Source organism: Lactuca sativa, chromosome 5, assembly GCF_002870075.4.
Source record: "Lactuca sativa cultivar Salinas chromosome 5, Lsat_Salinas_v11, whole genome shotgun sequence".
Taxonomy (NCBI): domain Eukaryota; kingdom Viridiplantae; phylum Streptophyta; class Magnoliopsida; order Asterales; family Asteraceae; genus Lactuca; species Lactuca sativa.
In genome coordinates, this window is record NC_056627.2 from 348499482 (window position 1) to 348524329 (window position 24848).

At 30.3% G+C, this 24848-nt stretch overlaps 1 protein-coding gene and 1 long non-coding RNA gene across 6 annotated transcripts; both read right to left on the reverse strand.

The window, feature by feature from the left end:
* Positions 1-4253: 4253 nt before the first annotated feature.
* Positions 4254-10569, reverse strand: LOC111898366 (uncharacterized). Of its 2 annotated transcripts, none has more exons than XR_006183654.2 (3): positions 6245-10569; positions 6024-6093; positions 4254-5533 (listed from the first exon to the last, which is right to left on the reverse strand). It is a non-coding gene; the product is annotated as an uncharacterized LOC111898366 (long non-coding RNA). The 2 variants fall into 2 exon arrangements; XR_006183656.2 differs by lacking the exon at positions 4254-5533 and adding an exon at positions 5672-5902.
* A 1292-nt stretch (positions 10570-11861) lies between these two features.
* On the reverse strand, positions 11862-17346 carry LOC111898351 (uncharacterized). 4 transcript variants are annotated; one of them, XM_042895500.2, is made up of 18 exons: positions 16832-17344; positions 16427-16588; positions 15507-16348; positions 15115-15427; positions 14869-15015; positions 14707-14795; positions 14535-14627; positions 14252-14381; positions 14001-14065; positions 13701-13875; positions 13379-13579; positions 13249-13296; positions 12963-13115; positions 12801-12883; positions 12622-12737; positions 12366-12489; positions 12232-12278; positions 11862-12123 (listed from the first exon to the last, which is right to left on the reverse strand). In XM_042895500.2, the coding sequence occupies exons 3-16, from the start codon at positions 15938-15940 to the stop codon at positions 12428-12430; spliced, it is 2109 nt and encodes a 702-aa protein (XP_042751434.1). In that variant the 5' UTR covers positions 15941-16348; positions 16427-16588; positions 16832-17344; the 3' UTR covers positions 11862-12123; positions 12232-12278; positions 12366-12427. The 4 variants fall into 4 exon arrangements, with proteins under 4 accessions (XP_042751434.1, XP_042751435.1, XP_042751436.1 ...); XM_042895501.2 differs by having other exon boundaries at positions 15507-15957; positions 16102-16348; positions 16427-17344; XM_042895502.2 differs by having other exon boundaries at positions 15507-15957; positions 16427-17344.
* Positions 17347-24848: the final 7502 nt, after the last annotated feature.

A 24848-nucleotide genomic window follows, 5' to 3' on the forward strand; every position in this document is an offset into this window, starting at 1 on the left:
ACCATAATCTATATTCTTTTTGTACCTGAAAATGAAGAAAACAAGAACATATAAGAGGTTCAAACAGTTCACAGTTGCTAATTTTTGTTAGAAAACCTTTCAGACATGAGGAAAGACTTGAGCACTATGTCCCATTGGTTGCTTTTCAGGTTTTGAACTATATAGTGAAATCACTGGTTTCATCTATGACTCCTTTCAATCTGTATTTTGGAGGTCACTCCATTTCCCCTATATATCATCAATAATCCAAATGAATACGACATACCATGATTAAACTCACTATTCATCTAACAAAATGAAGTATTAGATGAATTATATTTTATGCTTAGACAGCTTATGATAATCTGAGTATTATTTACAAAAAGAGAGATGACTACTTCGGTTATTTTGACCTTCTGAAGTCCATCACTATTCACTAGAGCCAAAATCAACATTAAAGAGTTGTATTGCCCTACAGAAATTGATAGCATCAAAATATGAGCATAATATATATATATATATATATATATATATATATATATATATATATATATATATATATATATATATATATATATATATATAAAGGAAAAAGGCTCTAATTTCTTAACATGAATGGAAACAATATTCAAAACATTAATAGACTTAGATTTCAAGAACATAATCATTACACTACAATAAAAGGATAGGATACCTTTAGTGCTATTACTGTTCGAAAATAGAGTTGAGAATTAAAAAATTGTTATTAAATAAGGAAATCATGATGAGAGAGAGAGACACCAACTTGAACATCCAGATTGAAAAAATGTTTCATCAAATAGGAAGAGAAGTCTCATGCTCGTGCTTCCCAACTTTCAACCAGAAACTCAAAAAAGGAAAATTTTCCAAGTGAATAAATCCAAAATGTTATAAAAAAATGAAACTGTGTGAATATGGGATAGATAAGCATAAAAAATTTAAAAAGAAAATATGATACCATGATGGACATGTTTAATGTTAAAGAAAGAAACATCACGAAGAGGCATCATGATGAAAAAGAAAACAGAGAACATAACATTTGTTCACATAAGACATGAAATTACCAAAAAGAGAAGATTAAAAAAACATAACTTGATCAATCGACATGCTATTACTGATAAATATTTATGAAAAACAAAGAATCGACACAATCACCCACTTGAACATCTCAACATTGAGCAAACATTTCATCAAAGTGGAAGGGGAGTCACGTGTTTGTGTTGTGCTCCCCATCGTTCAACAAGAAAGCCAAAAAAGGAAACACATATTAATGAATGAATCCAAAGTTTTATCAAACAAATGAAATTATATTAAATATGGGATAGATAAGCCATTTAAAGAAGATTAATTTTGCATATAAATGTAAAAGCTGTAAAAATAGAAAGGGGGCGAACAAAGATGTAATTAAGCAGATAAACTGCAGATTAACACCAAGCATCGGTTGACAAGAACTTAAATAGATGTGTATTTTCCTCCATTATAGCAACAGTAGAAAAACAAGATGATATTAAGATTCATACAAGAAAGTTAATAAAGTAAAAAGTTCATTCCACTGCTATCTTTTGTTTTTGTTTCAACAACCTATATAAATAAGGTTCCATTGTCACCAACAGAGTTGAAGTTGTTGATTACAATAGCCGAAAATAACTTCCAAGAAAGTAAATTATGCGGACAGATAAGAATATCCCAAAAAGAAGGACATGTATAATATGTCATAACGAGGCCTTATTGCATAAAATGTAGAAAAAGTTAAAAGGATTAAGCAATAACCTCCACAATTTAATAACATAAGAGGGAATAACTCAGAAAAACCCGTAACAGCTTCATTATCACATGAAAGGAACATAAAAAGAAGAAGTTTAAATGAATAAAATCAAAAGATCACTATGATTTGTTGTGTTATGTATATTCTTAGTTCTGAATAGTTCACCAAGAAAAACTTAAGCAGGAGCAGGATCAAGAATCAAACACAAAACAAAATAAAAGATGTTTAGAATCAATCAGTTGTATCTTAGCACTGAATATAATTGATCTAAATTCCAAAAAGAATGTGCCAACTTTGACCCTTATACCCCCCAAAATGGGTCGAGTTGTGTTACGTAATATCACTGAAGAGAAATAAATGTGATATTAAGTGATACCAATATCCCCTTGCATAAAAGTAACTTAAAATTGCTCATTTAAATAAAAACACACGTGTAGATGAAAAACCAAAAGATTCTAAGATTATCTCTGTTTGAAAACCCTAATTTTCAAGTAGTGAAAAATTGTATAGCAAACGTTTAAAGATGAAAACCCTAATTTACATGTTTGTGCCCCCTTTCTATCATTTAAAACAAACAGAATATAGCAAATGTTCACAAAAAGCAGAGAAATTAATAAGACACCATATATGATTAAAACTTCAGCAAAATACATTAAAACTTCAGCCAACAAAAAGAAAAGAATTATTTATAACAACTTCTAGCTTAAAATTTAAATTGCATAGCAAGAAACAAAAGTTAAAATAGTTTAAGCAAGATCAAGATCATATTAGTGTATAACTCGAATAAAAAACATAAACTGTAGATCACATCAATCTGTAGGTCTTACACATTCCTCTTTCAACTAAAATAGGCCTTGGTCATTCAAAAGAAAATAAGTAAAAAGTGTTGGATATAAAGAATAGGCAGGAATATGAATCGAATATGAAAATAAGTAAAATGGTATAAGCTATAAAATAGAAAGGGCACGTATGAATATTCATAAGGGGTAAATAAGAGAAAGGACAAACCACAAAGCATTGGTTGACAAGAATTGACTTTCAGTAAACATATAAATTAGATGTTATTCGGATTCATTAGGAAAAGGCTAAGAATGGAAAAAGTCATTAACTAAAGAAACATACCACAAGCATCTCAAGGCGATAGAAGAGCAGAATCATTACATTGCAATAAAGAAAAACATTGAGAGAGAGAGAGAGAGAACCTCTCATCAAATGGAACAATAGTCTCACGAATGTGACCCCAACTTTCAACCAGAAACCACAAAAAGAATACTTCCTAGTGAATAAATCCAACAGGTGTTAAAAAATGAAATTATGTGAATATGTTATAGATAAGCCATTTAAAAAAAATTTTGATCCCATAATGGACATGTTTTAAGGGTTAAAAAATGAAATAACATCTTGAATCATGCCAATTAAGAGATAACCAAGGCATCATGATCAAACACACACACACACACACAACATAACATTTGTTCACATAATACATGAAATGAAGAAAACAAAAGGGAAGGAATCAGATCCCCCTCAAGAGTGCTTCATTCCATCATGCAAAACAAACAGCTTCTTTGATTCCAGTGGAATTAACCATTACATTCCCTCCCTAATTCCTCAAACCAAACATTACCTTATTATTGATGCCTAACCTTTAGTGATACAAGAGAAATGGTTGATGGAAAATGTTGGGTGCATGATGATGAAATCAATGGTTAAGAAACAATTGATGATAATCCAAGTATTCTAAGATTATCTCTGTATAAAATGAAGAACAAGATGAAAAACAAAGAAACTCAAAGACGCTAATTTTCAAGTAGGAAAGAATTGATAGGCCCTCCATAATTCAGATAACAACTAACAGATTCACAGCAACAAACACTCAACTACATCCACCCCTAAAGCCAGCAACAAACACTCTCTTAACATAACAAAACGGCCATAATACCAAAAGACCATTCTACCCCTAAAGCCAAAAGATAATAGATTAACTCTAATAAAAGCAAATCAACTACATCCACTACAGCAGATTAACTCTAAAAAAGGTTACTGATGGAAAAAGTCATTAACCAGAGGAAAAGATCCCAAGCATCACACGAGTTGACAACAACTGAAAAAGTCATTTACCAAAAGACCATTCTACCCCTAAAGCCAAAACATTTTGTTGCCACCATGGAAACTGTATGTAGAAAAAGAATGAGATGATCATAAGATTAATAATAATATACAAGTATGAACCAAGAGATAGAAAAAAAAACTGAGATGATCTCAAGAAGGATTGCATTATTCAAGAGAAGTCGAATGTTTGTGCCCCCAAAATTCCATCAAAAGAAGGATTGTATTGTGATCAAAGGGGAGAGGAAAGAGCAAATATTTTTGAAGACTATATTATAGAAACGAAGACACTTATCAATATCATTAATTTAATAAATAAATAAATAAATAACTGTCCCAATATTTCTGAAGAGATGTAAGGAGTTGTTTCATTTTTTTTCCCTAATAAGGCGTGTAATGGTAAAGTGGCTAAATGGATAAAGATATTTGCATACATAAGTCATGTTTCTTGTTTTAGACTGAATAAACCATCTAAAAGAAGACTAAATGACTATTTTCCCTCATATTTCAAAAAATTAATACATATTCAACTTATTTTTCAATTTTAGCTTGGGAGGAGCTGAAAGGAAAAAGAAAATATGTATAGTGTTGGTGTCTAATTAATACATTAAGTAATGGTTTTTGGATTTACCCTTTAAGTAATTCTGTCCAGATTAAGCTAAAAACAAAACAGTCATATATAGCTGTCCAGATTAGGTGCTAAATCAAAATACATGAAAACATTCATGCAATCAAAGAAAATAAATTAAAACCTAAAAGTTGCAATCAATTTCTCAATGAATTAGTCTACACAAGAGAGATGAGGCCATTATTCGAGTCATTTTAAACAAGATTGTCCTTACATTAGCCTCAAAATCTCATATCATCAAAGAATATCCACATTGAGATTAGTGATATTCAACAAACATTTATGAAAAAAGAGAGAAATGACACAAGACACCAACTTAAACATTAAACAGTGAGCCAACATCTCATCAAAATGGAAGAGGAGTCACATGTTTGTGCTCCCCGTCTTTCAACAAGAAAACATTTAAAGAAGATTAATTTTTCATATTAATGTAAAAGCTATAAAATAGAAAGGGGGTGAGAATAAGAACATACAAACCACATAAACTTCATATTACCACCAACCATCTGTTGACAACAAGTGAATTTCAGTAAACATATGTGTATTTTTCTCCAATATAACAACTGTAGAAAAAAAAAAGAGAATATTAAAAAAGATCATGGATGATTCTAGATTGACAACTCGTTTTGAGAAAGAAGCCTGTTGTGCAATTAACAAAAGTTAATAAGTTACTTTTTTTGTAAAAAGAAAGTAAAGCCTATTGAAAGAAAATTGATATACAGTGACATTGGTGCAAGGATGTCCAACCACAAGACAAACAGGATCAATGCTCAACTTCAACATCTATTAAAAAAGTAAAGGTGAAGGTGACACTATTAGTTTATTGATTTTGTAAATGGAAGAAACAATTGATGTCTAAAATTATATATAAATTACTACATAGTCCTCGGTTTTAAGCCAGCATTCCAAGTCATTTCCTGAAGATGAAGGAATTCATATATCCACATCAAATGCCTTAATTTGATCTTAAGTGTCAAGAACAATGGAGTATAGACAAATACTTGAATGCTGACTTTTATATCTTTCTTCAGAACCTGGAGATAGCAAAATATAGAAAAAGAAAACATATATATATATATATATATATATATATATATATATATATATATATATATATATATCAAAAAGGTAAAAGATAGAAAATATATGAAGTTAAGGGCTGTTTCTTTTTTACATAATGAGTTTAATGAGTTAAACACTTAATCTGGAAAGCTATAGATTTTTATTTCTTTTTGACTTATTTTGGACAGAATGACTTAATGGGTTAAGCCAAAAAAAACTACCTATTTGTACTTATTTTTCCTCCCAACTCCTCTCACGTTCAAATTGATAAATATTGTTGAAATTAATAAATATTGTGATTTGCTTTTAGATATGTAGGGTGATCTATATTCTTTTTGTACCTGAAAATGAAGAAAACAAGAACATATAAGAGGCTCAAACAGTTCACAATTGCTAATTTTGTTACAAAATTGGTTGCTTTTCAGGTTTTGAACTACATAGTGAAATCACTGGTTTCATTACCTTAAGAAGCAACTTTTACATGCAGAGATGACTCCTTTCAATCTGTATTTTGGAGGTCACTCCATTTCCCCTATATATCATCAATAATCCAAATGAATACAACATACCATGATTCAACTTACTAATCATCTAACAATATGAAGTATTAGATGAATTGTATTTTTTTTTTGCTTAAACAACTAACGATAATCTGAGTATTCACAAAAAGATTAGCTGACTACCTTGGTTATTTTCACCTTCTGAAGTCCATCACTATTCACTAGAGCCAAAATCAACATTAAAGAGTTGTATGGCCCTACAGAAATTGATAGCATCAAAATAATATATAAAAGGAAAAAGGCTCTTATTTCAAGAACAGAACAATTGTTCACAAAAGACATGAAATAACTAAGGCATCAAAAGGAAGAGAAGATTAAAAAAACATAATCATAAAGACAATTATAGAAAGGAAGATACTTCAATAAAGAGCATGATCAATCAACAGGCCATTACTGATATTCAACAAACATTTATGAAAAAACAGAGAATGGACACAAATACCCACTTGAACATCAACATTCAGCAAACATCTCATCAAACAAATAAAATTATATTAATATGGGATGGATAAACCCTTGAGAAAAGATTAATTTTGCATAGAAATGTAAAAGTTATAAAATACAAAGGGGTGAACAAAGGACAAACCAGATAAACTACAGATTAACACCAAGCATCTGTTTTTGCTTCAACAACCTAAAAAAGGCTCCATTGTCACCAAAAGATTGTTATCAACAGAGTTGAAATTCTGGATTACAATAATAGATTAAAAAGAAAGAAAATACGTTCCAAGAAAACCTAACTTTTATCTTCAAATAAGAAGGCAAAGTATAAAAAAAGCATGAATATACTAACTGCATATAGCTCATCCACAAAAACATAAATTAAGGGAAAAAAGAAAAATTCCATCATTGTATTTGTGCCTATCATTCAAGAGAAATAAAAGTAATGCTATAAACGGGTTGATTTTTCAAGGGGAAATGAGCTCATAATAAGAAAACTTAATTGGTAGATTTGTTAACATAAAATGTCTTGATGATAAAAAAAATTTGAAACTTACAATGTTGTAACAAAAAGAAAACTTATAATGCAATGCTATAATTTTGTTGATTTTTAAAATGGTAATGTGCTTATAATAAGAAATTTGAGAGTATAATCCTATAACTTATAAACTTTTTAAAGTGAAATGCTTTGATAAGAAAAAACTAACACATCTTTCATTTTGTATCTTTTTTGTTCTAAATGACTGATGAAGTTAATGAACTTTAGAACAACAAATAGCAGGATCAATCAACTATCAAAAACACTACAAATAAATAAAACCAAAAGATTTTAAAATTATCTATGTATAAAATGAACATGATGAAAAATATGAAATTGATAACCAAGAAACTCAAAGACCCTAATTTTCAAATAGGAAAGAAACTATAGAAGGAACCACCCCTGTCATTAAAAAATTTGAAAAAAAAAACATTCAAGAAGAATCAAGAACAAGATAAGGGACAGATGATAAAACAAAATATGAAAATCAGACATGGTTGAAGAGACATTTCTTGGACTTGCTTCCTGATAAACAAATCTAAAAAGTTATAAAACAGATGAAAATATATTTATATGGGATAGATAATCAATTTAGATAAAATTAATTTCATCAAGAAGAAAATGTATATAATGTTGAAATTAATGAATATTTTGAAATTTTCTTATAGAAATGTAGGATAAAATGGTCATTTAATCTGTTTGGAGATGATACAAATACAATGAACCACAATCTACATTCTTTTTGTACCTTCAAGGAAGAAGATAAATGGTTTAAGATGATACAAATATCTGCCCATTGGTTTTAAAGTCTAAAAAAGCATGATGAAATCACTAGCTAGTTTCATTACCTTACTTAAGAAGCAACTTACTTTTACATGCATCTATGACTCCTTTCAACCTTTATTTTGGAGCCCACACCATTTCCCTAACAAAATGAAGTATTAGATTTAGATGAATTATAATTTATGATTAAACAACTAATTATAATCCGATTATTCACAAAAAGATGAGATGACAACCTCGGTTTATTTTCACCTTTTTAATAAGTACATCATCACTAGGGCCAAAATCAACATTAGCAATTGATAGCATCAAAATATGAGCATAATCGGTACAAAATGTATAAAAGGGGATAAGTTAATCCGATTAAAGAAGATCAATTTTACGAAGAAAAAAAGGGTAAAAGCTATAAAATAGATAAGCCGTTTAAAAAAAATCGGATCCCATAGTGAACATGTTCTATGCACAATGATAGTCAGTCAATCTACAGACACATCTTGAATAATGCCAAGTAAGAAATAACAATCGCATCATGATCAAAAAGAGGACTGTTGTGCAATTAAAAACAGTTGATAAGTTACTTTTTATTTCTTGTAAAAAGAAACTAAAAACTATTGAAATAAAGAGGCATACATTCCAACCACAAGATGAGCAGGATAAGTGGTCAAGATCTAACAAAAAGATAAAGGTTAGGTGAAATTATTAATTTATTGATTTTGTAAAAGGAAGAAACAATTGATGTCTGAAAATATATAAACCACCACATCAAATGCCTTATAATTTGATCTCAAGCCTCAAGAAGAATATAAGGTAGACAAATACTTGAATGTTGACTTCACAACCTGAAGATAGCAAAATATAGAAAAAAGATAAAACATATTCAAAAAGGAAAAGATAAACATATATTTAGTCTCATTCTTTGTGAGTATTTGAATAAAAGGATAAGAGACATTTTTTATGATGTTTTTTTTACCTGTGTCTGATCTAAGTGGAGATAATACAATAGACCATAATCTTCTATATTCTTTTTGTAGCTAAAAGGAAAAAAACAAGAAGAACATATAAGAGGTTCAAGGAGTTGACATACCATGATTCAACTTACTAATCATCTAACAAAATGAAGTATTGGATGAATTGCATTTTTTGCTTAAACAACTAATGATAATCTGAGTAATCACAAAAAGATGAGCTGACTACCTTGGTTGTTTTCACCTTCTTAAGTCCACTTAAAAAATTAAATTTGATCCCTTGATGACATGTTTAATGGTTAAAAGAAACATCACAAAGAGGCCTATCTTATACATACAATGATAGTCAGTCAATATACAAGCACATCATTATTCATGAATCATGCCAACTAAGAAATAAGCATCACATCATCATCATCATCATCATCAAAAAGAAAACAGAGAACATGACATTTGATCACATAAGACATGAAATAACCAAGGCATCAAAAGGAAGAGAAGATTTAAAAAAAAAAACATAATCATAAAGACCATTATAGAAAGAAAGATACTTCAATAAAGACCATGATCAATCAATAGGCTATTACTGATATTCAACAAACATTTATGAAAAAACAGAGGATTGACACAAATACACCCCCACTTGAACATCAACATTGAGCAAACATCTCATCAAAATGAAATTATATTAATGAATAAATCCAAAGTTTTATCAAACAAATGAAATTATATTAATATAGGATAGATAAGCCATTTAAATAATATTAATTTTGCATATAAATGCACAAACCAGATAGACTGCATATTACCACCAAGAATCTGTTGACATGAACTGAACTTCAGTAAACATGTGTGTATTTTCCTCCATTAAAGCAACTGTAGAAAAAGCGAATGACATTAAGATTCATACAAGAAAGTTAATAAAGAAAAAAAGTTCATTACACTGCTATCTTTTGTTTTTACTTCAGCAACCTAAGAAAGGTCCATTGTCACTAAAAGATTGTTATCAACAGAGTTGAAATTCTTGATTACAATAACAGATTAAAAAAGAAAGAAAGAAGTTCCAAGAAAGTAAATAATGTGGACAGATAAGAAAACTGAACTTTAATATCCAAATAAGAAGGCTATGAGGCCTTATTGCAAAAAATGTAGAAAAAGTTATTGGGATAACCCAAAAAAATTTAATAACATAAGAAGGAATAACTTAGAAAAACCCGTAAACAGCTTCATTATCACAGAAAAGGAGCATAAAAAAGAAGTTTAAATGAATAAAATCAAAAGATCACTATGATTCGCTCTGTATCTTCTTAGTTCAAAATAAATAGTTAAACAAGAAAGTCGAGCAATAAACTTAAGCAGGATCAAGAACGTGATCAATGGACTAGCCAAAATAACTGCAATTTGATAAAACCAAAAGATTCGAAGATTATCTCTGTTCTAAATGAAGAACAGAAACTTATAATCAAGAATTCGAAAACCCTAATTTTCAAGTAGGAAACTTTTGTACAAGGAACCTTTGCCTTTCAAAACTGAAAACCAAGAAACTCAAAAACCCTAATTGTAAAGTAGAAAAAAAATGAAAAGCCTTCGAAAAGAGCTATCAAAGAAGAATCAAGAAGAAGACAAGTGACAGAGGAAAAACCAAAATATGGAAAACACAGACGTGGGTTGAAGAGACGTTTCATGATGTTGGAGAAGAAGGAAGGGAGTGCAGACTGCAGATTGATGTGGTGATCGTGATATATGTAGGTTTCTGAGGACGGTTTACGTGGGCAACGCAACGGTAACATATTTTATTTCCTTAATTATTCCGTCTATAGATTCTTTTTTTAAAAGGTTTTTTTAAGCTTTTACAAGAAGACTGATAAAAAAAAAATCATAATAATCGTTTAAGTTTAAATTGTATTAAAAAGCTATTTATTTTCAAGTCAAATATGCTAATTTTAAAAATTGGTGGTTAAACCAAATTATTGTCAAAATATAGTATTTTTGGTCAAATTAAAAAAAAAATGTTGTTACATTTTTGTTGATTTTTTTAAATGGCGTATTTGTTATCACGATTTTTTTCTTTTTGATTTCACTGCTTTGATAGTGTGAGTTTTTAGGAATGATTTTTAGTTTTTGAAAAACTAAAGTTTTCATGGGTTTGTTTTTATGGAAAAAACTGATAGAAAACAAAGCTGGTCCATTAAAAATTTAATATTTTTTAGATTAAATTATCAAAATAATCCATGTATTTGTATAAACATGTATTTGTATGAACTTTGCATTCCCAAAATAAAATAATTGAGTTTTTCAACACAAACACAAACAGAAAACGAAATTGAATAGTTTTCCAACCAAATTAAGTAAAACTAAACCATAAAAACCGAAACCAAATGGTTTGCAAACCCAAAAAAACTTAAACTAAATCATAAAAACTGAAATCAAATGATTTTTCAACCTAAAAAATAATAAACTTTTTGGTTTAGCATCAACATATATCGATATACTATTTATAAATTACAAAAGATTATAAATGTCGGACTGACATGATTTCAAGCGAAAATATTCACAAAAATGTTTAATCCAATCAAATGGAAATGATAGATGAAAAGAATTAAATAATTATTTGAACTCATAAGTTAACTTATTTTTTGACAGATGTCATTTGATCATTTACAATGGTTTTAACGGTCTAGAATGTGCGTTCAAAATTCTCCCATAATCCTCATATGGAGAAATAATACGGAGCCAATGGTGCTAATGCCAACTAAAAATAAAAAATAAAGACATGAAAAAGTCTAAAAAATTATTCAGGATTTACTAATGAAATCAGCTGTATTTTGCTTCAACCAAGCACATTATGGTTTATGATTCCTTAATATTTGAATCATTTGATGTATTTCATTCATTCAGAAAACATTGTACAAAACAAACATGTCTTAATGTTCTTGTGGTCAATAAAGCACCACAAAATGAAACTCATAATTCTAAAACCAGCAAGCTTACAAATAAAGAAGCATCAAGAAGGTTTGTAAGAATTCGGAGAGAATTTTATTATGATTTTTTATACAATCTATCTAAATTAGGCTGTAAGCATTTTGCATTTCTTCTACTACCAGTAACACAACACATTCTCTTCCATGTGCAAAAATTTAAAAATAAATAAATAAATAATTGTTATTGATGTAAAAAAAAAAAAAAAAAAAGGTATACCCCATCCCATCATGAATGAATCCCAGGGTGAACATAATATGTCCCTTGAGCAAAAAAGGTGCCCAGGCTTCATAACTCTGTTAATTATTGACATATGATGTAACAGAAGCAACAAAATTTTCAGTGACTAGAGAAAGTGAGTGTCATTAATTAAGAGCATAGATAGGATAGATAGACTTTCACACCTCAAAGCCTATGCCACTCAGCTCAGCAAGCTAGCCTCACAATCCGGCTACAAAAAAAAAAAAAAAAAAAGGTATTCGAAGTCATACATATACTAGTTAGTTACTAGTAAAATCAAACAAAAGAATACAAATACCATTATTCATCTCATCTCATCTCATCTCATATGTGGGTGTTGAGAGAATTGAGATCAATCAGTCAGTCAGCATCTTCTGCCCGACTGCCCAATTTCACTATGTCTTCAACAAGAATCTTCCCCTCTGTCATACACGTACACATACACATAACAAGTTAAGTTGCTGGGTGTGAAAACAAAGTTATTAGGGTGTGGTGTGGTGTGGTTGGTGGATTCTCAATGTTTAGGAAATCAATTGTAAAGTAAGATGGGTGACCTTTATCTTTGGAAAGGTTGGTGATAAGCTCCTGAACCCCTTCCTTCCCTAAAGTATCTTTCAAGTATATGGCTGCAGATGCCACTTCCTCAGGAGTCACTTTTCCATCATAATCTCTAAAGTAATAAACCAATATCATATCATATGTTACAAATTTTAATGAAATGTAAACAGCATACCTGTCAAGCACTCGCCAACGATCACCGATCTTTGCATCCACGTCATCAATTTCTTTCTCAAGATTTTGGAGCATCGCATCAACCTAATAATAATAATAATAAAGCAAGCCTGTGTGATGACTGTTGAGTAACTAGATCAAAGGGAGATAAATGTCTTCTCACCCTGTTTATGAGGGCTGAAGAGACCTCATCAGCTACAGCTTGTTCATCACTAGTTGAATCTTCACTTTCCATGCGTGCAGCTCTATATGCCTCCATCGCCTCTTTTCTGCTATCAATTCCCTCTTTCTCCATCATACTATGATAAAAATTTATCTGCAACCAAAACACAGTAACACAAAACTAATTAATAACTCTATTCTTTCTATACTTCACTATAACTAATTGTATTCTTAATATTATACACAACAAGTAAAGTACACGCATAGATTTAGATACAGATATTAACCTCTTTGTTGACAAGCATCAGAAACTCTTCTCTCTCCCTGCTCACAGACTGCACAAATCAACACCACAAACGTAATTAAATAAAAATAAAAATGCACAAATTAATTAAACTGTTTCTTGTTTATCCTTACAGATGCAGAAGCTAAGACAGCCAAAGCTTCACTGACTTTACAGAGCTGCTCTTGTTTTTCTAATGCTTTTGCTCTTGCCTCTTCTTGTGCTTCTGGGGCTGTTATGCTAATCATCTCCTCTTTTAATGATGTCACATCTTTCTCAATTCCAACTGATTCCTTCTTCTTCGCTTGCTCCTCTTCCTCTTTCTCTTCTTCTTCCTATAATGCAAGTAATCTCATGATTCTTTGGGATCCCAATCTCAACATAACATACACTCCTTTACCAAAAATTCAAAATATGGGTATTTCTATTTCATTTCAGAAGAGAGTAGATTGTAACCTTGATGAGTTCCTCTTGCATTTCAAGAAACTCGAGCTTTCTCTTCCTTTCTGAAACAGAATCCTCAGATGGCAATGATGTAACACCAACAGTGTCCACAACTTCATCTGGTAATGAAGACAATGCAGCTCGAACAACTTCCTCAGGCTTTAACTTTCCAGATACAGTGAAAGATCTGCAAAAAAAAAAACATAAATCATACAAATCCCTATTAAGCATCCTTCCACTTCAATAACTACATTCTTCTTTTCATGATGGAATCTCGGTTCTACTACTTTATTATTTATTATTATTATTAACCTGGAAAGGATCAGGAGTGAAGATGGAACAGAGTGATTAAGAGATAAATCCAACCAATCACGCAGCTGCAAAACATTCATAAAACAAAATTTCTCAATGGATTTTGATTATATAACACTCATTAACCTGTTCCATAAACAGAAATTGCTTAATGTTCTTGTGTGTTGATTTTTTTTTCCATGCAAATGATAATTTAATTTGAAGTCTGCTTACCAAAAATATATTTTCAAACATGAAATTTGAAATGAAACCTGATAACGCATTTCCTCCACAGTGAGTAATCCAACCATGCCTCTCTCTCTACAATCTTCACGAACCTCATCATCAGTGAGAGCATCAACACCACCTTCTGCTTCAATCATCTTATCATCACTCTTTATCCTACAAACCAAACTCTCATTGTAATTGCAATGCAAAGCCACTACAATTATTCACTTTACCAAATTGGTAACAAACTGAAACATGGTTTCATAAAATGGCAAAACAGTGTAACTTTACTACAAATTTATATATCAAATAAGAAAGAAATCTCACCATCTCAATCTTTTGCGAAGCATGTATCGCAAGTAAGCATCTGTCCCATAAGGTTGGATTCCCATATACTTGCACATATTCACTAAACGAGGCCTAATCAATAACACATCAGGGTTAAAAAAGGAAACATTGATATATTATAATTATATACAAGAAAAGTTGAAAACTCAACCTGCTGATATTATCAAGAGTAAGTTCATCATTGAATAACTTTGCAAACCCCAATATTTCCTCGTTGGAAACAACGGCACCTGTTCTAGCCTGTATCATCACATTGCAAATTTGTAAACAGAGAAGCATACTTTGGAAGTGGTGATTACTACAACACTCTTGCCTTGCTAAGAAATTCATCAAGATCCTCTGCTGTTTTCTTAACTTCTCCACTCCTGCTGTTTTGGATCTCTTTTGCCATCTCTTTAACTGTATCCTGAAGAAATTTTGCGTATTCTATTCTTGCATTTAGCTTTCTTTTCAATGCTTCCTACAACAAAATCAAACACCAATAAAAATCCTCCATAAAAAGAAAAACTTTGAAGAGGTTTAGAAGACTAGGTCTAGGTAGTTGAAGCAATTAAGATACCTGTTCTTTCATCTTGTCCTGAAAAGTAGAAGGTAACATATTGGGGAATACTTTCAAGAATACTGGAAGCAAAAACTCCATGAAAGGTACGATGATAAAAACAGCAACAGGAACAAGTCTAAAGATATCTGCAGTGGTTCGTGTGAGTTGCTGTCTCTCTCTCCTTGAGAGACTCTTTCCATTGGCAAGCTTTAGAAGCATTCTGGAACTGATCCTCACATCAGCACCAAGGAGCTTAATCCCCAACCAATAATGCTTCATGCTTGATACAAATTCATTTTTCCAGTGACTCATTTTCTTACCCCAATCTTCCCTTCTCAATACAAAGTTATAGAACAAATGAGACTTACACAAACACAAACACTTGTTGGAATTTTAACAGAAAAAGTTACCTGCTCATGGAAGCTACAGCTCTTAGAGCTGGACGAATACCCGATAACACACCACAAGTCCTGTGGAAAATGGATTTTGCTTCTTTCACTTTTTTGGTTTTTGCTTTAGCCTTGGCACTGCTTAAGCCCTCAACAGCTTGATCGCATTCTTCAGGGGACGCTTCTTTTTTTCTCTTTTTCTTATTATTATCATCTGTTGCACTTGTGGTAGTAGTAGTAGTGGTATAATGTATAGATTGCCATATCCTCATATGTCCTACTTTTTCATTCCATGCAACATCTTGCTTCTTTTTGTTGTCCAACACCAAGGCTTTAAGAGTATCATAACCCACCCCTGAGTACTTGGTGGAGAATGAACTAAAAGAGACATGATAGAGGTAATTGGGAAGAAGAAGTCGTCTCTGCCTTAAAATTGCTCTAGAGGCCATTATCATCACATACCAAAAATTCCCTGTAACAACCACATCAGAATTCAGACATCATTAAGACCACCCCTGATTCCTCATATACATAGGTCTTATACACGTGAAGCTTATACTTGTTAACTAATCCAACATTAGATTTGTAAGTCGTAATACTCAGTTTTTGCCTGTACATTAAGGATTGTGGTTGTTGTTGGCCAATCGTGTTCCATTTCCTTGTGATTTTAAAATCTTGTTCCTCTTTTTTTTTTGTCGTGTCTTTCTTTTGGATAGCTGATACATGTGTATCTGTAGTTATGACATTCACTGCTTCTAATGAGTGGTGCAGTTTGCTCTTAAATGCCAATTCTTGTTCAGTATTCACTGCGGATTCCTTTGGTATTATTGATGTGTGATGTGCTAAAGAGAAACTTACAAACTCTGTATGATTGGATTTTCAATGCTATGAGTTAAAAAAATATTAGCAAATAGATCTTTATATGCAAAATAGAAACTTACAAATTCTGTAGGATTGGATTATCGTTTAGACAGAGAGCTCTAAGTTGTTTGAACTTCACGATTTCCTTGGTAATTACATTGGGGACCTTAAGTTTGTTGTTGCACAGACTAAATGCGATTAAGTCCAACAGAATTTGAGCAGCCAAAACGCAAAACTGTTGCCTGAAAATCAGAGGAGAGATCTACGTCATCATCAATGTCAAGATCCCCGAGTTACAACCACACTACTCCCCCTCGGGCCTCCATTTTCACCTTCTCGACTTCTCTTTTCATAATTTCTGCAACATTTACTTTGATATATTCCCATTTGCAAGCTAAATTATATGCATCTTCATTGTCTAAATTTAGATCAATATCCACGCACATCAATGAAGGATCCGCTACAACCTATAGATGGAAGCATACCTGAAAGGGCACCTGATACAACAGCTGATGGTAGACAAATGCTCCAATCGAACCTGCTACAGCCCGGAGATAAATCTAGAGATCAAAAATATATAGAAGAAGGCATCAGAAAATCGATCGTTTGGAGGCGTCATAAAACCGATCGGAGAAGGCGTAACGGTGATCATCAAAGGATCACACAGTAATGAATCTCGAAATTCTCATTCTCGATGATTGAAGAACTTCTCCATGAAGGAAGGGAGATTAATTCCAGATCTGGACGACGGTGGTGGTGTTGGTTTTGGGGGAGACCGGCGGAGTCGATGAGTGAATCATCGGCGGAGCAGTGGCGGGAAAAGTGGTATTTTGCTGCGTGTTTCTCTTTTCTCGCCATACAAAAATACAGGCGCCGTTTTAATTGCGTCACCATGAACTCACTCTCGTGACTCATCAAGTGATGTAGGCCCAATTGGGCCATGGGCTAGATCTCATGAAATTTAATACTTTTCTTTTTATAAGTAAAAAAGCACAAGGCCCACTAGGGCAGACAAAATTGTACCATGAAAAACCAACCAATATGTTACCAATCGAACCAAAAAATTTGATAGCCAATATATTTGGTAGCCAACATGTTTGGTTGGTAGTACCGTACCAATTGATCAATGTTGGTACGGTAATGGTATAAAAATTGGAATATCATGGTAATACTGTACCAACCAATTCATTATATATATATATATATATATATATATATATATATATATATATATATATATATATACAAAAAGGATTTGCGGCGCAGCTTGTTGCCCGTTTGTCATCTCACTTGTTGTACGATGATAATTAAATCCAAGAGACTTATGATCAAAAAAAAAATTGTTAATTGTATATGGTGTTTACAGTTTTAATTGTATTTAGTGTTTACAGATTTAATAACATTATATTAGTCATTTGGTCGTATTAGTTAATAGTTATTACCACGTTAAAGTACAATATTAAAACGTTACTTTAGTGTTACTTCAGTAGAATTCTTTTGTAAACTAAAAGAACTACGTAACTAATTTATATACTACACATCAAAATCCCAATGTCTTTGCTTATTTTTAAATCTTACAATAGAAAATTAATAGAAGTTGGTATATACCATTACCAATTTGTACCAACCAAACTTGTTGGTAGCCAAATAAATTGGTACCAATTATACTTGGTACGTTACCGGTAGCAATTTTTTTATACCAATTATAGTTGGTACGGTACATGGTTTAGAGAAAAATGAATTGGTACCGTACCAATTCTACCCCTAAGGCCCACAACTGGTTTGTTGGAGTTTCCATTGCCTAGTCGTCAAAGAGAATAATTTATTAAAAACTAGGTTATAACAAACAAGTGTTTTTTATATAGTTGACAAAAGAACAACAATTATGAATCTATAGGTATAAAAAACCAAAATAAAACCAAATTAAAAAATAAGAAAACCATAATAGCAATATACTTATTCTAATTTATATAGCAATGCACTTTCAATATATCAAGTACTTTTACAGCAATATACTATTAATGTAATGGACAAAATATATATATATATATATATATATATATAAATTGGTTTTTGGTTTCATGTATACAAAACCATTATGTGGAATACATGTGTTTGATGAAATGCATCTTACATATGTGGCTGCTTGGATTGCCCTTGTTATCGGGTATGTATATTAAGAATTGAAGTGTGTTTGTGAGATGTATAAGATGTTACATATATAGCACTTTTGAAAGGGATGACTATTTGATCTTCATGTAACCCCGACATACCAACACCATTATATTCAGGTTATTTTATTCAGTAATGAAGATTTGCCTATTTTCATAAGATAACTCAAAATAGCATTGTACTAAAAATATATATTGTTATATTAGATAGTAATGGTCCTATTACTATTTTCTTGAAAAATAGTTTGAAAAATCTTATTAAAATGTCATATGTTGCAAGATAATACAAAATAACAAATTACTTCGAAAATAGCAATGTACTTTGAAAGTACATTGCTATAGTTAAAAAATATTAAGTAATCAGTAATGAATATTAATAAATTGTAAAACGATATATTCAGATAAATCATGATTGAAATGACGAATAATTAAGTACTTTAAGTAATAAAACAATGATAATTAAAATAAAAGGTCAAAATATTGAATTAGCATAAATTTCTTTTTTGTTATAACCAAACAAAAAGTTTGAATAAAACTAAATGACTATTTTAACCTTCCAAATATTCAATATATTTTATGTCTTCAACAAATTTATACAATATAGCTAAAATCAAACATGGTATAAATCATTTATATGATACGGTGGGATAAAATTTATCAAACACAAATTAATACAAAATCATAGCCTTACACATCTAAGTCATCCTCGTTAGGTTCCTATCAAATATATAAACCAAAACATTAAATAGTTCAATTGAAATGCTCACAGAAACAATGTCACCACTATAAATGAGGGTGTAGATCCAAAAAAATATCAGTTTCGGAACAACATACTTGCAAATCAAACTCTAAAATTTTCATGAAGTCACAAAATGCATAATAATAAGTGGTATAATGAAAAAAAATGTGATATAATGAAAAGTTATTAGCGTGTTGATGATATAAGTAGCCAAAAATGATATACTTAGTAGTGAAGTGATAACCTACAAATAAAAATTAAATCGTCTAAGAACGACTTAAAAATAGCATTGTAATTTCAAATATTTAGAGGGAAAAATAAAAATAAATAATGAGAATTGAAAATCCCCACAATTTTTAGCTTTGTATACTTTTAACACGATATTGTAGTTTTTAGAGTAAGATCCCATATTGGTAATCCATAAGCTTCTTGACAACAAGTCACTATAATTAGGATAAAGAAATGATGAGTTTCATTAAATATTATTAAAAGATAATCTTTAATTATAACTTGAAGAAATCTGGATCATTGATTGCATTTCAATCCTATATTTTCCACCATTGGATTATTTGCTGACATCATCTTTGTCAATCTTTTTATTTTTGTTCACAAATTTTATAAAACATATATTATGTTTTAAATTAGGAAGTCTATTAATCACAAGTAAATTTCACCAAAAATAACATGAATTAAATTAGGAAATTTATTAATAACAGCTAAATCTCACCAAAAATAAAATGAATTAAATTAGGAATTGTATTAATGACAATTAAATCTCACAAAAAATAAAATGAAAAAAATGTCCCATCTCATCCCTCATTACCAGTACCCCTACCTTCTCTTCTTTTTTTCTTTACATAATTTATCTAACCTAAGTTTTGTAGAGGGGAAGAAAATGGGGAAAAAAGAAACAGAATATATGTCGGCTTTTATCTGTGTAGACTAGTCTTATGTTCGATCATCATTAAAGAAGGAGGAATGATATAGAGATAAATTTCTTTGGATTCTAATTTAATTTGATCGTAGTTTAAATCGATTTTGGGTACGTTTTAGATTATGTTTCTTTTATTCTGTTTCAACTATGAAGTTCCAATCTATAAAACCTTTCGATTTAAGTTTAAATCCATAATGGTTACATTTTCTGAATTTGCTTCGATTTTTGTTCTTATGATCTGTATTTGTTGATTTTGATTTTTTAAGTTATAGATATCTGGAGAGCAAAATGATGGACACAGCAGCACCGCTACCTCTCATCCATTGTTTCAATTTGGAAGATATGTCCATTAGGTAGTGAATTTGTTTATGTCGATTTTCTTTTTTATTTTTACATTTTTGTATATTCATTTAGTCAATGATTTTTTTGTGGCTTACCAGGTCGTGAATGGAAGATATACTCGAGTTAATATCTATAATGCGTTACCCATTCGATCCCTTCCTGGATTTGGAGATGGAATTTAAACTCTTATACCATTGAGTGATCCACATATTCTACAACTCAACAAAACCCAGTAGTGATATGTGTTTTGATTTATTGTAAAAACATCTTTAAAAATACAAAGTGGGCTCTCATAAATAAATTATTACTTATCCTTTTTTAATATTATAAAAAACATCTTTTAGACTCAATAGCAAAGAAAAGACAAAGTTTTAGTATACCATGTAAACAGATTACATCGATAAATCTTATTGGAAAATGTTTGGGATTGATTAATTTTGGTTAATTAGCAGGGTTTTTTTGGTTAACTTGTGTTGTCTGGGCATATGCCAAGAAGCATAGTAAGAACCTTGCACAACCTTATTCTTTTATTTAATTGGTTTGAATCTTTTTATTGAGTTTACTTTCTCAATGATAAATGGGTACACCCTACACTCTTGAAAATAGGGTTGGTAACATTGTGGGTATCAAGGTTTTCTCAGCAATAAGAGAAGATATTAGTATAAAAGTTGCAATATAAACCATTTTTAATTACATAATAATAACTAAACAAAGATATCTGAAGGATTATCTTTATAATTTAAATTTCAATATATAACATAAAAATCGTATGAAATTTTCATTGTTCTATTCCATGCCTCACAAATATGTTTCTGGAATGGAAATACTTATTCTATTATCTTGCTTTTACGATTACCTATCCATTCCATTTCTTTGTTGCTCCATTCTTTTCAATCTCACATATCTCAAAAAAGTAATTCAGAAATCCATCATATAATAGAAAATGTTTTATAAACTCTTATAAGGGAAGAACAAATAGAAGACTAAATGAGTGTATGGTTTTAATCTAATTATGATGTTCTTTCGTATCTATTTGCATGTTTCTAGCTTGTTTGTAGTATTGTTTATAAAATATTGTTGTTATATTTGAAAGTTCATTTTACCATTTTCATCTTTTTGTGTGTATATTTTAATCTTTCAGGTTTTTTTAAAGTATTTGAGAGACCATTTCTGGTTGGGAGTGGGGTGAAGTCAAGGACCCTAAAACTGAAGGATAGTTGTATTTAGAACCACTTAAATATTGAAGATTTTTGTTGGCATTAATTTCAATAATCATATGTACCCTATAAGAGATATCATAACCATAGTTTATTTTATATAATGTTTTTTGTATATTTATTAAATGTTGTACAGGTGATGTCTACAAGGTGTTGGTATTTTTTTGTTGGCAAGTTATTACCTTATCTAACACCCCCAATAATCTATAATATTTGTATAAGATGATGACAATTATTATTTTTTATTACAACTTCTCTTTATATTGATTATTCATTGTGGTTTGAATTTTGGAATGTTGCCACTGAGAGGATTCCACATTGTGGGGCGTTGGAATTAATTACAGAATGAGGCATGATTTATATGCCTTTTTGGGTATTGATGGAAATGTTTAATTCTTGCTCATATAGATCGATAAGTATTTTACAATATGCTCTTTTAACCTTATATTAGGACCTTTTCTGGAAAAAAATTGCTTTTAGTATTGAACTTTGAAAAAAAAAAACTTCATATATAGCACCGTACTCTTAAAAAATGACTTTTGAATTATTTTTAGTTGATATGGAAAATTACATTTTTTGTATATTGAAGATCATTTAAAGGATTGTCTTATAGAAAACAAAATATTCATTAATTGCATTAAACTTTGAAAAAAAGTTCATTAATAGCATTGTAGTTTCAAAAAAGGACTTTTTCGTATTCTTTTTGCTAATCTAGAAAAATTGTATTTTTATGTACATTAGAGCTCATTAATAGGATTTTTTTTAAAACATTTTGTTAATGGAAAGTACATTTTCATTTTCTTTCGCATATAGATTATTTATGTAAAAAAAATATTTCAAATATGGACCATTTATGTATTTTTGTTCACAAGTGAACCATTTATGTAGTATATAAATTTAAATGTTAATTAGTAGGTCATTAATATGATAATTTTATAGGGAAATTTTGTTTTTAGTATTGAAATTTGCAAAAAAAAAAAAAAAAAAGTTTATTAACGTCATTGTACTTTAAAAAAAATATTATTTTGGAATGTTTTTAGATGATATTGAAACGTTTCATGTTTTCCAACATTGAAGCTCATTTGTAGGACAGTGTTTCGGAAACGGTTTTCATTAATAGCGTTGAACTTTGCAAAAAAAATTCATTAATAGCATTGTACTTTTAAAAATAACTTTTTTTGGAATTCTTTAACTACAGGTAGATTCCTTGAATGCATACCTTGATGAACATATGTAGAAAAATCTATTTGGAAAAGGATAAAATCCTGATATGACGACTCGAACAAGGAAAAGAAAAACTCAGTTTTGACTAACCGAATTTATTCAAAATCTTTATTCATTTTAGTAGCTTACACACCATTTAGATGCTCTCAAAATAGCATATGAAATAACTTCGAGATGTAATAAAACTAAAATGTTATTTGATATGTTTTGTACTTTCTAATGATCATTACTAGGAAACATTTGAAAGATTTTTTTTACTAGAACGATTGTGATCAATATACAAAACAATGTTGCATATTCATAACCTAATGTTCTTAAGTTACTATAATAAGGTCTTCCTGTAATAGTTGATTGGCCCTACCCAACTATCCCATGCAAGTTAATGGGTTTATGTTGTTCTAAATGTGTTAAAATGCTTCACTTAGGTATTACTCAACACATGGTCTGCGGACTATCCACATTGATTTCATGATTGAGAATAACACATCACATCGACCAAGATCAGACCATCAACCATATTAGTGACCCCCACTGAGATTAGCAATGTAATTTGAGTAATCATCCAAAGCAGACAATGAACTTTGAACTGTAATAAATCTAAAATCAATTCCTAAATTGTACATCAAACTTCCAACGTTAAACCTTGAACATTTTCAATTAATGTTATCGAGTTGATATGCATTTGATTATTTTGGTATATCATAAATTGTTTACCTTCCCCTGTTGAATTATGGCGTGAATGTACAGTTTTACATTTAACCGTAAACATGAGGCTTTAGTTTGGTTGTTTAACTAATGATTTGGACGAGACAAAAGCATTTGATGAGTGAATTCTTAAAATTAGTGAAGGTAATACTGGTGGCCCTAATGATGGTGAAGTTGAAGTGGAATTTCCAGAAGACGTTGTTCGCTCTACAGGTGACCATATTCATTCAATTGTATCCACCATTTATCCATCATTTGAAAACCATCTTGATGATCCATCATATTTTCAAGATAAAGCTATTTTGGTACCTAAAAATGAAGAATTCGATGCTACCAATGACTACATTTTAGGATTGATGAAAGATGAAGGGAAAACATATATGAGTTCAAACTCTTTATGTGAGATAGAGTTACCAGATTTTCTTGAGGAATCAATCTACTCTTCAGTTGTGTTGAATGATTTTAAGGTGTCTAGAATTTCCAACCATAAACTTACACTAAAAATATGTGTTCCAGTCATGTTACTTCGTAATATCGAACAAACCAAAGGACTATGCAATGGTACTAGGTTACATATTGTTAGGATTGGAAGACACGTCATTGAAGCCTGAATCAGATATGCTAGATTCTTCAACGAGACTACTTATATACCTTGCATGAAGTTAACTCCGTTTAATAAAAGAATCTCATTCCGTTTTTAGCGGAGACAATTCCCCATAGTTGTTTATTTTGTTATGGCCATTAACAAAAGTCAATGACAATAATTATCAAATGTTGGATTATATTTGTGTAGGCCCGTCTTCACTCATTGCCAGTTATATGTTTTTTTGTTTCTCGTGTCACAAGTGAAAAATGATTTAAAGTACTCATATATGACGATGGTCGTCCAACTAATAAAACAAAAAATTATGTCTACAAAGAGATCATTCAACGATTATAGATATTCAAGTGTTTCATTGTTTTTTTTCAGACATTTCAGTGTTACCAATAATACTAAATATGTTTATGTTACTTTAAATTTTTTTTATAGTACCAACTTTGTATACCTTTATATGTATATTTTTATATGTTCTCCGCGTTTTACGCGGGTCATAATCTAGTATATCTATTATGGTTAAAAAAATATATAGCACATTAATTATTTATATGAGTTATAAAAAACAATAAATT

Bases quoted from the DNA above. Each gene is read 5' to 3' on its own strand.
- LOC111898351 (XM_042895500.2), bottom strand. From the start codon at position 15,940: ATGATAATGGCCTCTAGAGCAATTTTAAGGCAGAGACGACTTCTTCTT. The intron at 14,066-14,251 runs GTTTCATTTCAA...AATGTTTTGCAG, and splicing joins TGGAGGAAATGCGTTATCAG to CTGCGTGATTGGTTGGATTT. The intron at 12,490-12,621 runs GTCACCCATCTT...CGTGTATGACAG, and splicing joins CAACCTTTCCAAAGATAAAG to AGGGGAAGATTCTTGTTGAA.